The sequence below is a fragment of the Lupinus angustifolius genome, chromosome LG14, assembly GCF_001865875.1.
Source record: "Lupinus angustifolius cultivar Tanjil chromosome LG14, LupAngTanjil_v1.0, whole genome shotgun sequence".
Taxonomy (NCBI): Eukaryota; Viridiplantae; Streptophyta; class Magnoliopsida; order Fabales; family Fabaceae; genus Lupinus; species Lupinus angustifolius.
In genome coordinates, this window is record NC_032022.1 from 677364 (window position 1) to 692536 (window position 15173).

The 15173-nt window shown below is 31.4% G+C and overlaps 2 protein-coding genes across 2 annotated transcripts; one reads left to right on the forward strand and one right to left on the reverse strand.

Moving 5' to 3' along the window:
* On the forward strand, positions 5484-10328 carry LOC109327076 (NEDD8 ultimate buster 1). Its single transcript, XM_019560084.1, has 11 exons — positions 5484-5883; positions 7017-7139; positions 7254-7350; positions 7734-7769; positions 8235-8422; positions 8564-8666; positions 8767-8948; positions 9030-9107; positions 9411-9513; positions 9587-9680; positions 9778-10328. Exons 1-11 carry the CDS (start codon positions 5561-5563, stop codon positions 10143-10145), a joined length of 1695 nt encoding a protein of 564 aa, XP_019415629.1. The 5' UTR covers positions 5484-5560; the 3' UTR covers positions 10146-10328.
* LOC109327206 (protein OS-9 homolog) lies at positions 11186-14580 on the reverse strand. The gene is made up of 8 exons (XM_019560276.1): positions 14416-14580; positions 14227-14309; positions 12757-12960; positions 12534-12605; positions 12103-12218; positions 11918-11984; positions 11735-11841; positions 11186-11629 (listed from the first exon to the last, which is right to left on the reverse strand). The coding sequence occupies exons 1-8, from the start codon at positions 14495-14497 to the stop codon at positions 11482-11484; spliced, it is 879 nt and encodes a 292-aa protein (XP_019415821.1). The 5' UTR covers positions 14498-14580; the 3' UTR covers positions 11186-11481.

The window sequence follows — 15173 nt, forward strand, 5'->3', positions numbered from 1 at the left end:
TATATATATATATATATAAGGATTAAAGAGTTAGATATCATCAATACCAAATATTAACGTGAAGAATTAAATCTTAGCTAAGTTAAAACAAGTTCATTCGTAAAATTTGGGTTTTGTTAGAAGGAATACCAATGAGTTAAGGTTATATTGTTATTCCTAGGATAGAGTATCATATTTGCTTTAAAACAATGTTGTCATTGTTTAGGCCTTCCTTTATTTTAATTGTCCTTCTCTAAAGTTTAGAACAAATTTTGATATGGGTATGAATTTGGATCAAATTTTGATATTCATTTTCTGATTTTATATAATAATTTCAATTATTCCTCATATTTAAGACACGGATTAATGTATATTAAGTAAAATGTACATGAGTTCATCCTCATGTCACTATCTCTAAAGTTTACTTTGTGCTTAAGAATCTATTTTGCATTATTTTTAGACAGAACTACATAGTAGATTTATTATTTGTATAATAATTATCAAAATGATGGTTCATATTTTTTGCTCTTTAAACCAAACGTGTTGAACCAACTGACGTTGGTTGGTTCAAGTGGTACATGTTTGATTTCCTTTAAGCAAGAATTCAGGTTCGAGTCTTATGGATGGAAAAAATGTCCGTTGGGAGGGTTAGCCTCACATACTTGTGGATGTTCCCGACTCGGACAAAATTGTCAAGATTGTCTCCAATGTGAAGATACATGTGGGAAACAAAAAAACCAAACGTGATGAAGAGGTGGCAAACCCCAAATTTTTCTGCCAACATTGATCTTAAATCATAAAGTTTGTATTTTATGTTTGCCTACAAGTTATTTTTTTGGAAGATAATAAATACAATAGTAAGGCTTAGATGTGATAAAATATACTTTGTGAGATATCTTTAAAATCTTCTATTTATGTTTGAATATAATAAAAATTATAATACAAAATCATTAATAAAGTATAATCAACACACAATGATTCATTCAACCCCAAATTAACAATATTAATCTCTAATATTGTAGCTCCTTGGTCTATATCAGTCTCTCACGCCACGCCAGTTATGTGTAAAGTTCTTACATGGATAATTCCTCTCACTATCTATTTTTTTGTATTATCAATGTTATATTTTTATCTTTATTTTTTTTGATAAAAAATTAATCTATTTTGAAGTTTATAACTACCATTCTAATAAGTGTCAATTTATGTCAAACTTGATAGAAAGTCGGTTACCACACAATTTCCTTTGTCTGTGGAATGAAGCTTTTAGAAGGTGGACTTGGTTTTAGGGATAGCAAAAATATCCACACCATGAATACCCGCTAAAATATCCACACCATGAATACCCGCTAAAATATCCACACCATAAATACCCGCTAAAATATCCATAATGAGTATTCATAAAAATAGTTTATGAGTAAGAATGAATATCATGATATCCGTCCCGTAGGTACCTGCTATTTATAAATTTATTTATTACATTATTATTATTATTTTATAATTATATGTTATCTATTTTTGTATTATTTTATAATAAATTTTAGTGATTAAAATAAATGATAAATTTAACATGTACATGAATTTTATTATTCATGTAATAATTATTTTATATGTATTTATTATTATAAAATATAGAAATATATATGTTAAAATAGTTGAGTGGTTAGTTAGTTTGGTTATGATAGTTAGTTTTTTTTATCATTTATATAATGATTCAATGTAATTTTGCTTTTCAATCCATTCAATATTCAATGAATGATATTCTCTTTTTCATCTTTCTTGTTTCATCAAGAAGAATTCATGCATAGCTCTACCATTCTAATATGGTATCAGAGCATAATTATTCTTTTGTTAGCTTCCACTTATGGCTCCATCATTTCAAAGATTCAACAAAGAATCATTATGATTCTCATTACAATAAAAAACATTGTGGTTATTCCTCATCTCAATGCCCAAGGCTGAGAAGAAGCCATTGGAGAAGTCATCACCAGCAGAGAAGAAACCCAAGGTTGGAAAGAAGCTCCCAAGGGAAGATGGTGTCGCCGTTGAGAAGAAGAGGTTGGAAACATACAAGATCTACATCTTCAAGGTTGCGGCATTGGCATTTTACATTCTCCAATTAAGTTTCAACTTTGTTACATATAGCAAAATTCAACAAAGGGCCATGATGACATTTAGTTCTTCTTCTTGATTTAGTAATGCATTATCACCATCTGGTGGAATCTTTCAGTGTCCAAAGGAGGATTGAGGCATATTTGATGAAAATTACGATTGCATGAGGTGTACAAGTTATTATTGCCAGTGAATCTTGACGACCCTCAAAGATAACCCTCTCCCTGGTCCTTCTTCACTCACATTAGAAAAGATGAGTATCCTACAAGTGAACAAAGTTGTTCATAGACATCAGGTTTGGTGGTTATTCTCTTATATATGACTGCATGGTGAGGTTGTCTATGTATTTACCAACATGTTTAGCCTTGTTCTTATTGGAATTTGTCTTTAGCAAGAATTTGGATTTGGGTATTTGAGCAAAAACTATAAGGTTAAGAGCTTGTAAACATAGAGAAATATTTGGCAAGAAAGCTTCCTTATACATTTGATGTTTAGACAGGAGTCATAATACTTCAGCAAAAGTGTATGACACTTTCCAATCTGATTCCTGTATGTCCTATCTAGTTTTGGAGGAGTTTACATTAGTCGTTATTCATACAATCAAGTATCTCAGAAGGTGCTTCTCCTACATTATTTGGCTTACTAAGAGTCATATCTTTCAAAGTACTATCAACTCTATTTTTCTACCACCAATTACCTCAAACTCCATTTCTTTAATACTCTATTTTGTTTACCTCTATCTTATTAAACACACAACATTATTTTAGTATGTATTTTTTCTCATTGAAGTAACATATTAGGATCGAGATTAAGGTGTATTTTATTTTATCTCTTTCATCCATTATGGTTGGTTTGGTTGGTTAAACTTCTATCAAGATAGATGATTAAGCTTTGGATGAAGTTGCTTCTGCCTATGGTGGTTAAGCGTCGTTGTTGCTTCACATTATGATTTCAAGACTGAGAGATGAAGATTCACTCACCAGCAAGAGGAGGTATTAGAGTATATCATTATGTTCAACACAATTATTTCAAGCTTGGAATGATCAATACATTCCAACTTGCGGGGGAATGTTAAAATAGTTGAGTGGTTAGTTAGTTTGGTTAGGATAATTAGTTTTTCTATCATTTATATAAATGACTCAATGTAATTTTGCTTTTCAATCCATTCAATATTCAATGAATGATATTCTCTTTTTCATCTTTCTTGTTTCATCAAGAAGAATTCATGCATAACTCTACCATTTTAACAATATATTATAAAATATAGAAATATATATTAAAACTTAAAAATCCGTAAGGTACCTACAAATACCCACTACCCGTACGGGTACCCGTAAATAGTACAAGTATGGGTATGGGAAAACACTACCTATGCATATTCCGTCTAGTTGCCATCCTTACTTGGTTTAAACAATATTAGGGGTCTTCTAGATTCTTCTTAAAGAAAATCTCTTGAAATGTTGGAATGAAGATTTAAATATCATTTATGATGAAATGTTGATTATAGTATTGTGAATATAAAGATTTATACAAAATTACTATATCAATACCATTTATTTTTATTATTTAAATTTAAAAATCAATAATGCTTAAATTTTAATGGTAGATAATTTAGTAACAATATAAAAAATTCTTATGCTATTAGTATATACAATTATTTTTCTTTTTCTCACCTTGATTTAGTCATAATGTTAATGATTTTCTTACCATAATAAGAAGATTCTTACTATTTTCTTCACTGTGACATTCTTATTTTATAAATTTTGTTCTTAAATAAGAACGATGAGAGAGAAATAAGAACAAAGAGATAGAATGAAAAATGTAAATGTTTGGTTAAGAATGTGGTAAGTTATGAGACCCAAATAAGAATAAGAATGATATTTCTTATTGTGAAGAAAAAGTAGATATTGTTCTTATTTTACAAAGAGTTGTAATAAATTATAAAATAATATGTGTGATTCAAATAAGAATGAAAATGTTGTTTGTCATTGTTGTTGCTCTTAACATTCATTTGAGATTTTTAAACATATCCAAAAATTGATTTCTCTACTTCACACATCTTCTAATTCTAATTAAGTATACTCAATATAAACTTATAAGATAATTTCTCAATCTTCTTTATGTAAGAATTTCAAGTTCATTGTTTGTCGATTTTTTTTGCACATATACAATGGTTTAGTCAACAATTTCAAAGAATTTAATATTGTCATACTTTTGAATTGCTTTTAAAGTTATACACATACCTTCTTAAAATATTACTTTGATCTCTTAAAAAGAAATCATGTACTATTTTAATTTTCAAAAAATTGGAACAATATATCAAATATGAGTTAAATTAGTTATTTTAGCTTTTTTATGACTCTTAACATAAACTATTTCATTCACATTTGTGATCTTTGGATATGAATTTGTTTTTTTTGTGGATCAAATTGATATATACAAAAATTTATAAAGACCAAATCATATATTCACTCTAAATATAGTTATTATAAAGACTTAAAAATATATTAATAAAATATTGTATAAATTTAAATAATTTATATATTTTCTTAATTTACCACTAAAACCTTAATAGGAAGTTAAATATTAAACATAAAAATAGTAGATATATATAGATGTGATTAAATAATTTACCACTAGAGTGCAATAGTCTCTATTCTGGTTTTACCAAAAGTATCCTATCACCCTTTTAAATAATGAACTAATCCCTTCTAGGTTCATGAATGTTTATCCCAATAAGTGTTACTTCCAATAATCGAATCTTCGATCTTTTAGTACATATGGATCTAATAAAACCTTACACTAAATCAATACCTTGTTAGTTATTGCAATAATTTCTTATACTATAATTATTACATTATTCATCCATTATTTTTATTACACAATTACATTACAATTACACAATCATAATAACAGAGTCTAATATCTATATACCATAAATATAAAGATTTATATATACTAGTGTGTACAGGCACTTCGTGTTTGCCAGTGAATATTGTGTGATACTACATATTCAATTTTTATATATTTCATTTTTTGAATTAAAATGTATTTGTTGTGTTTGGTGTACTTTATATTATATTTTTTTTTGTGTTTATGATAATGTTTAATTTAAGGTGAGATATGTGGTTAATCAATGTATTGGTGGTAGTTGCTTAGGATTATATAGTTTTTTTGTAAAAATTAAATAATGTTAAGGGCAATATAGGAAATGAAAATTACAAAAGTTATTTCAAGTTTTTACTTTATATATAGTATAGAAAATGATATATTATATTATTTACAATTCATTTATATATATATATATATTTTTTTTTTTGAAAAATTAATATTAATTAAATATAAAATACATCCGTTTTTATTTGATATATATTTCTTCCTTCTCAAGCCATAGTCACAGTGTTGCTCAAAACCTTTCTCTCTCTCTCAAAAGTTCAAAGTCTTTCATAATCTTATCATCTTTTGGTTTGCGATGGTGAAATTGAAGATCGCAGGTTTATGGGTTGGTGTTATCGAAGATGTTGAACTGGAAAATTGGACCATACCCATGTTGAAGGAAGAGATTGCAAATCGATCAAACTGCACCTCTGATTCAATCAAACTCATATGTGGTGGTAAGGTTTTGAAGGAAGATACACTTGATGATGAAGGCAAAGTTCAAAACTTGATCCAATTGGGTATCAAAAATAACTCTAAGATACTCGCTAATCGTGTTACTTCTCCTCAAGAAGGAAATTCTATAAAACAACACATGATTGCTGAAGAAGAACGCTCTAATAGGCTTACTCGCCTCAAGTATGTTACATCAAATTGTTTTCTTTTGCTTTTTATTGTTATATCGGCTTTCGGGTAAGGCTGCGTATATATACTCTTTATAATGGATCCATTAGATGAGAGCCTCGTGTCGCCGTTAGAATAGGTAATTAAGAGTATTGATAGCTTCAATCATTTGTCTGTTATATCCCATTTTACCTATAACATTTCTGCAAAATTAGAACCCTTATAGACTAAAAGTAATAGTGAGTGTGGATTAGGCAATTGGGTGTGCTAATAAGTAATAACATTAAGTTGATGAAAAATCGAACTTTTTTTCGCTTGTTTTTGTACTTTGATAGTTATTATGCACCTGTCTGACTGCTGGCTTATGGACAAGGTTTAAATTTGGTCCCACACTGCAGTTGAGGCCGCGATGATGTTGTTTTTCTCTACAACTGCATGACGATTACAATTGTTGGTGCATTGGTCGTATTTTCCCATGATAGTAGTAAACTAGTAATTGCTATATTTGTGTTCTTAGATGGAACTTTGACATGTCACCCATATGGATCTCAAAGAAGGGGGAGAAAACCCATGATATACTTGTTCAATAATTAGGATTTACACACGTTTTTGAATCTTCATATATTGCACAAATTGGTGCAATTCCAAATCACTGATATGATTTATTGATTCTGAGATTTGGTGATATTTTCATTTTTTCTATATTTTCCACCAAAATTCTCTTCAGAGAATTAAAAGGGGTTTAGAGTTCTTTATAAAAAGAACTGAATGGCTGATTTTACTTAAAGTAATTACTCTGCATTAGTTATTTTTATTGTGAAGAATGTTCACGTTGCTGTCACTTCGTTTATGTTATTCTAGTGTAGAATGTTTATATGGTGATTGCACTCACTTTATATGGTTCTTAAAGCTAAGATGAAGGGAGTGAAGGTTGTGAAATCATGTTTTTCGTGTGGAATAGTGTATTCAAGTTTCTTTTTATTGGTTTTGAATCATGATATGTTATGAATCCCAATTCAAAATCTGAAAAAGCAATTCTTGATAGAAGTCACGATTTGGCAACTTTTTCTTCCATTGTAAAGGCTGTCCCTCATTTTAATTCGTTGTCTGTATCTCTAAAGCTTATTTGCATATTTTGATGCAAACAGGACAGCTGTGAGTGCACTGGCTGAAAGGCATGCAGATGGTTCATTACCTATTGAAGACTTCAACATAGAAGTTGAAGATCAAAATGGACAAAAAGTACGTTTAGGTTCTGAGACTGATCAAAGGTATTTAACCTTGTGAAAATTTTAATGCATCAAGATGGAAGCATTTTGTTTGAATTTGACGGTTTTAAGGGCTTAGTTTCTTTTTTCATTGAGGTTCAATATGTCATTTGGCAGGGCTGTAATGATGGGACTAATGCTTCTGGCAAAGGCGAAGCGTCTTATTAGACAGGGAGATTATAAAGATTCGCTAGAAGTGCTTAGCATGGGAGAGGTCAGTTCCAAATGAATTACCCGATTTTGATAAGAGCTATATTTTGCTAACCGGTATGGCACGGAAGCAGAATAATGGCATCAGTATACCTGGTGACCATTATGCTCAATCTAATATGATTAACAGGGGCTTTAACTTATGAGCATTCTGTAGAATTTCCATGCATAACGTATTTACTATCCTTAAATCTTTGCCCTATTTAACCTTGTACGTATTCTATAGAAGTTTGCTTCGCTTTGTGTTACTGTGACTGGTAATTCATCAAGCTGCAGGCCTGGCCTCCTTTAATGTTTTTTTTTTCTGAAAAAAGATTAGTTCAAGAATTTTCTCTTCTTGTTTTTATACAATTAATTTGAAAGTTGAAGACCTAATTTCTTTTTCAGGAGGCATTCTCTCTTTGCGATCCGAAAGTCCTCGAGGTAAGTGACCTATTCCACATTTGGGCATATGACAGATTTTTACTTGCCAATTATTAATTTGATCCGAGTCGTGATGTGGTGCAATTTTATATTCATTTTACTTAATTATTTTTTAGTTGCCTATTCCTTTTGTTTTTCCCATATATCATTGACATCAAAATAGCCTTTTTCCTCAGTAAAGAAAACGATAGACTTGCATTTGTAGAAAAAGAGTTTACCTTGTATGGAAACTCCTCTCACTTCTAAAAGGAATGCATGATAACTCTATGGGGGAAAAGTAATTGCAAAACTCTAAAAAGGTTGTCCTAGATTTCTTAATTGTTGAGGTCCTTTTCTTATCCAAGATCATAAAAAATATTTGAGCCACCAACATAATTAATTCCACCCGGTTTCTTTTAATATAATTTCCTACCAATGCTCTCATTCTCTGAATTTGATATGATTTCCGTCTTTCTGTCCATTCAGCTTGTTGACAATGTTCCGATACTGCAAATAGACATTGTGTGGTGCTACTTTATGATACGGGACATTAGATGGCTCTCAGATGCAGGAAAGCGTCTTGAAATAGCGAGGGCAGGAATTGAGCGTGCTCATGGGAAGGATTTGCTCCGCCTCAGGCTCTTACAAGGAGGTCGCTATCCCGAACTTGCACTGTGAGTTGTTTGTGAATATTTTTCATCTTCTATTTCCTTCAAAATTATCAAAAGATTCCTAGGATACAATTCAAACTAGACTATTTTGGGAACTTGTTTGTTGAATTTGTAAGGAGATTAATGTTAAGTTTTTGTACATAGGCATTTAAGACTTGAGCTGCTAGAAGGTGTTGTGGCATATCACAATGGCCAATTAGAGAAATCGAGAAAAGCATTAGCTTCTGCAAAAGCAAAATTTGTCAAGGTTTGTGGTACTGCTAAAGAATATTATGATAAATTTTGAGTTTGGCATAATATGCATTACACTTTTTTATACTTGTAAACAATGTCCTGTTTTATTGCAGCTTCAAGTGTCAGATGAAGCCTTATCATTTGTTATGAGCATGGGATTTGGAGAACGTGAAGCAAAGAGAGCATTGCGAATGAACAATCAAGATGTGTCGAGTGCCATTGATTTCCTTGCTGAGGAGAGGACTAAGAAAAGGCAACAAGAGGAGGAAGATATCCGGAGAAGAGATGAAATTAAGTGTGTACCATTATGTGTTTATTGACTTACATTTTTAGTTGTTTCTTTCTCCCTTGGTTTCTAAATAGCTTCCATTCCTAGGGAGCAAAAACGGTATGGGATGACACCCTCAAAGAAAGCTGTGGATATTGAGAGATTAAATGAATTGGTCTCGATTGGGTGAGTCCTAATTTATTTGTTTTATTGGTCTTGCTAATGTATGAAGTCCCTTCTTCCTGACATATAGTAGCATTTTTGGAATGTAATATCAAAAAATTCAATGCCTATATTATGTGTGGCTTATGCTAATTATAATTTATCTATGTTGTAGCATCTATCATTACTCACTTGCAATTCTAACATCGATAAATCCTTATATGTCTTTTCTCGCTTCTCTGCAAGCTAATAATCTATATAGAGTAAACCTGCCCCACATAACTGATATAATATAGTAATCAAACTTGATACTGCTAATTTTGGCAGGTTTGACAAGGAGCTTGCTGCTGAAGCCCTTCGGAGAAATGAAAATGATACCCAAAAAGCATTGGATGATTTGACAAATCCGGAGACTAGTTCTGCTATACAGGTTACTCTTATGTCTTAACCCACATCCTATATAGCTTTGAACAATATTTATACTTACTCTCATCAACATGAAGGTTCATATCGAGTCAAGGAAAAGGAAGAGGCAGAAACAAGCTAGAGATTCTGAAATCGAAAAAGTTGTAGGCATGGGTTTTGAAAGATCAAAAGGTACAGAAGTTATTTAGATTCAAGGTGCAACAATATGCCAATGTTAAACCTGTTATATGGGTTTTATGCTTCGTTTGATATTGCTTCCTGTTTGCAGTGGTTGCTGCTTTTCAGACTGGTGTCCCTTTAGAAACAGTGTTGCAAATACTGACGGCACCTGAAGCTGACCTTGCATCAGCTGCCGATAACATGCAACCTGCAGTAAATTCACCTACCGCTCCCCAAGACGGTGCAAGTTCATCTGCTACTTTACCGGACGATGTTGGTGCCGATATTCCAGACCTAATGAATGATGTTGAAGGGAGAGATGTAGAAATGGAAGATGAGCTTTCAAAAGATATAGCAAATGCAGATGCCCTAGATGACTATGACATTGAAGTTACCATAGAAGGGGAAGCCATAACTGAGTACCTGACTCTGGTTGGTTCAGCAAGCAGCTGTGGGAAAATGGTTCTTTCTAAGTAAGAAAATGAATTTGAAGGTTTATGTAAATAGCTGAATGATTTTGCTCTTCTTTGTAAGGAGCTTATTATGTAAATAGCAATATGAGTACATATGTGCTCATTGACTGAAGTATTTATAACACTGATATCATGTTGCATTAAGTAATTTGCTTTCTTGGCAAAAAGTAATTAAGGGAAAATTTTCCCATGCTTAAAATATATATTTCATGTAAATGTTCATATTTTTTCCCTCTGTTTCCAGAGTATTTATCAATCTGATAGGTGAGACTCAGGTATTAATCTCTTAAGGCATTGTAAGGTTCCTAAATGGAAACCCTTCCTTCAAAGTAGCAGAAAACAAGTTTGGTGAATCATCTTTAGATTCACAAAAATTTCAATATCAAACATGATTGAAATGGATTCAATGTTCAAGAAGAACATTTTATGTTTTTGCTAGGGAAGTTGATACAATTTTGGAACAAATTGGAAATAAGCTACTTGTTGAGGCACAAATTAGAATTTGATTGTAAAGAGTGAGAATACAAATTGAGTCAAGGCTTAAGTATTAAAATTTGATTATACATAGTGAGAATACAAATTGATTCAAGTCTTAGGTTTTATGACAAAAGATTCATACTAGTTTTGCCAAACATTCCATTTTCGAAGTGAGAATGATGTGTTCAATGTAAAGTTAACTTGGGAGGAAAGTAATATTTAAAGGAAGAAGAAATGTGAGGTGTGTTTAGGGAGATTCTGAGAAACTAACAATGAAAATCTACCACCAATGTAAAAAAGTAGATAAAAAGACAAAGGTGTACTGATTTTTACTAGTTAGAGAATAAAAATAAGTTAGAGGACAAAAAGTTAACATATTTTCATTCAATGTGTTGTAGTTTCTATCTATATTTGTAATCATGTAATTAATTTCACATACAAATTTACATATCCTAGGAAAACATGCAAATGACCTTGTGTAACTTGATTTCAGTGCATTTAACTTCACAAAACTTAGTGGATACAACTCACATGAACATGCAATTTCTCCTCTTTTAGCAATTCCTGAAGATGAATGCAAACACTTTAAATAAACATTATAAACATAATAGTGATCCTACAGAATTTGACTTTACTAAGGAAATAAATGTATGCAGAATCTAAACTATACTTCCATGTGTAAAAAAGCTTGCATAAGATCCAAGAGGCTATTAAAGATGGACAACATTTTTTCCCCTAGAAACCTGATCTTATGAAGTTTAAAAAGCATTGTCTATCTACTGTTAGGAAAATAACTTGTAGGAATTGCATGCTAACAACTTTTCCTCTATTCCCTTCTTCTGTTCTTATTGCGGATATTTACGTCATTGTTCCGAATCATCAACTTCAGAATCTGTGACCATAACAATCTCCCTGTTTCTGTTTTCTTGTATCACTTTATCATCCTTGTAATCCTGTGGAAGCACATTACAGTCGATGGTGTGCCACACCGGTCTCTCCTCTTGAAACAATCTGCATGTAAATTAAAAACATAAATAAACATATGGTAGGAAGATGTTAATATCTTATAACTCAGCAAACAAAAATGGTGAAACAAAGTAGAAAGACAAGACTTACGGGTGCTTGCATAACGCAGGGCTTTGAACAGTAAGTGCATACTTGCAAGTGGAAATTTCTGTGATTGAACTAACCATTGCTCTAGGCTCTAAGCATACAAACCTCACCTGTGATAAAAATTGAAATCGGTATAATAAGGGAAGGATTTGAAGGGAAACAATACCAGATTTTGTGATATCATACCTCAGTCTCTCGCGGTTTATTTGTAAGATCACAGATGGTTCCATTAGTATATATGTGAGCATGATACCTGAATGAAAATAATACAGTAATCAAGTATTACAGCATTTATCATGTAAACCCATTTATCCAATTTATCCCATTATATCTTCATGTTACTTATGTTAACAGTCACTCATAGAAGGTACCTTTGAGATAGATCTTTTGAGCGGGGATCCTTCAATGTAGAAATGTCCGAAAGATTTTGGTTAAAGGCAGACGTAGCCTCTGGATCATACACTCCCAACACAAACTCCTGGACCACCTAGAATTGAAAAATGTATACTGGTTATTATACATGATTGTAAGAGTTTGCAAATCTCAAATAATAATAAAAACTCCACAATTATATAAATGAAAACTGCTAAAAGCACTTCTATTGATGAACAAAACATTATTTTTAAATAGAAAAAGAACTCTTCAATTTAGATTTATATCAATATCGGACTTCTAATATTAATGATCACCACAAGAATGGTAACAAGGGGATTTGGATCCTCTCCTTTTACTAAATAACAAAAGAGAATCTTGTTATGACAAAATAAAAACACAAATTTTGTTGCGGAACTCAAAAGGATACCTTCTCATCCTCCAAATGTATTTGCCTTAACTTCTTTTGATAGCATAGTTCATATGACCACCAACCTTCTTGCTGCACAAATACATTAACAACAGGAAGAAAATTTGTTACACTAGACACCATATATCTAAACAGGACTCGAGAAGAAGCGAACTATCAGAACATAATGAATAATTATTAATATATCATCATTCAAGACAATTAATGAGTTATAGATACTAACTCTGATAAAGCATTGACCCTTTAACACTTCCAGCAGTTCATCTGGCGTCTTCTGTTTAATCCTTTTCTCAGTTTCAACAATCATGTTGCTAATATTGGGCTGAATAACAAACTTTTCACTTTTTTCGTTTTCCACCTTGGGCAAGTAACATATAAATTTCTGTCCATTTTTATCTGGTATGACTATAGATTCCTGGTCATCATCCTGCAAATGAAGCATCCTTAACACTTATCAAAAGGTCATGGTAGTGAGATATAAAAACGAGAATGCCACTGCAACCCAACCCAAAATAAATTATTTATTGAAGAACTTGAAAGGTCCAGTATGACCACTACACCACTAGAAGGTCAATCCCATAAATTGTGTGTTACTATGTTGTCTAGTCTCAAACTCAATCATTGCTGTCAGCCCCAACAGTTGGTAAACTATTTAGATCCCTTAACATAGGATAAAGGACCACGCCACCCGTATTTCCAATATCTTTTGTCATACTTGTTCTACAGTTATAATTTTGATTCAGAACTAGCACGAGGATAATATAGTGTATATATCATTTTCAATCATATCAATGTTCAACCGAAACAACACTTCCTGCAACAAAGGTGTTGCTAAATGAAATTTTTTCATTTCCTTTTCAAACCTAAAGGGGAAGTAGTACTAATGTACTACACAACATTCAACATTCATTTCAAGTGTAATTCAACATATACAAAGCCAGACATCACATTCCAACGAGAACTTTCCAATAACCAAACCTTTTCCCCCTACATAGGGTCGGCTAAGTGTTCAAACAACAATGTAATACCCTATCATAATGATCTCACGTATATTTTCTTGGTATCCCTCTATTTTTAGTGACTAGGCGACCCTCAATCTAATCTACTCTCTTTGTTAGGACTTGCACAAGTCTCCTTCACAAATGCCACGATTGAACCACTAAAGGTGAGATTCTGCCATCTTCATTTCTACAATAGGCATTAAGGTACTACTCACATCAACTTTCCCTCTATTACATTCATTCCTAATCCTATTTGTCCAGCGTGTCTCCCTATCCAACGCAGTTTGCTGATCTCTAATATATTTAGTCTATTCTCAATTTGGCTTTCACTGCCCAACAATCAATCTCATACAAAATCCCATGCCGTAAAATTTTCCCTTAAACTTAGTTTTCCACTAAGAATTTTCCCAAGGAAATAATAATAACAAAGAAGGGACAGCACGGTGCACAATGCTCCCACCTAATAGGGTCCGGGAGGTTAGATTTAGGCAGTCTTACATTCACCAGCGAAGAGAATATTTCCAGGATTTGAACCATACTTCCATGCCACAAGACAAGCAACCTTACATTTGTGCCGAGACTCAAGCTCCACGGAAAATAATAATAATAATAGTAAATAAAAAACGACTATACCATAACTCCATAAGCAATGGCACATAATAAAACATAAACATATTGAAAATGAAGCATACAGGGTGAAAAGGGGAATCTTTTTGATGGAATTCAATCTTGTATTTTGGTTCACGAGAGCTGCCACCATTGAATGTGCTACCACCTGTGAAAACCATATTGATAAAGTAGAATCAAAATTTGATTTTGGATTAATAAAAAAATAAATTTGAAATCACAAAAAATAACCAAAAAAGTAAAATTGAATATACCAATATTTGCAGGGAAGATGTGTTGTGAGAAGGCATGGGTGAAAACAATGTAAGATAATAAGATTAAGAACAATAACTTCATCTTCTCCTTTTTATTAGGGTTTGAAATTTGAAACCTTTAAACCTTGAAAAGGAACAACAATAGAAGAAGAATGAAGGAAGAGAATATTCAGAGATTGAATTGAACTTCAACCCGTAGCACTACCACGTGAACCGACCAATCCAGGAACGCCACGTCATGAGACCACTCGTATTTTCGAAAATATATTAATATAACATAAAAATGTGGGCTAAGGTATGAGTTTTTTTTACTGTCATCATCAATTATCTTTAAAAAAAATATAAATGAATTGTGAATAATATATTAATTATATATAAATATTAAATTCATAATGCATAAATATTATACTTTTAATAAAAAATATATTTTTTGAATTTGTGTATATATATAATTATATGTTTTATAAGTATATATTTAAAGATTATTATATCTATCTATATATATTTATACATATAAGCATATATTAAACTGAGTTAGCTTATGAACTTAATAGGTTGAATCATATTTATTATAAGTTCGACTCTTTGATTTAAAAAGTTTAATCTTTTAACTCAAAGTTAATTAATTTAGTTTATGAATCAAATTTATTAAATTAAATAATAATTTTAATTTTGAATGAATGTTAAATTTATTTGGTTTATTGTCAATCTTATATATGTATTTAAGTTAAATATTAAAATAGTAAAATATATTAAAG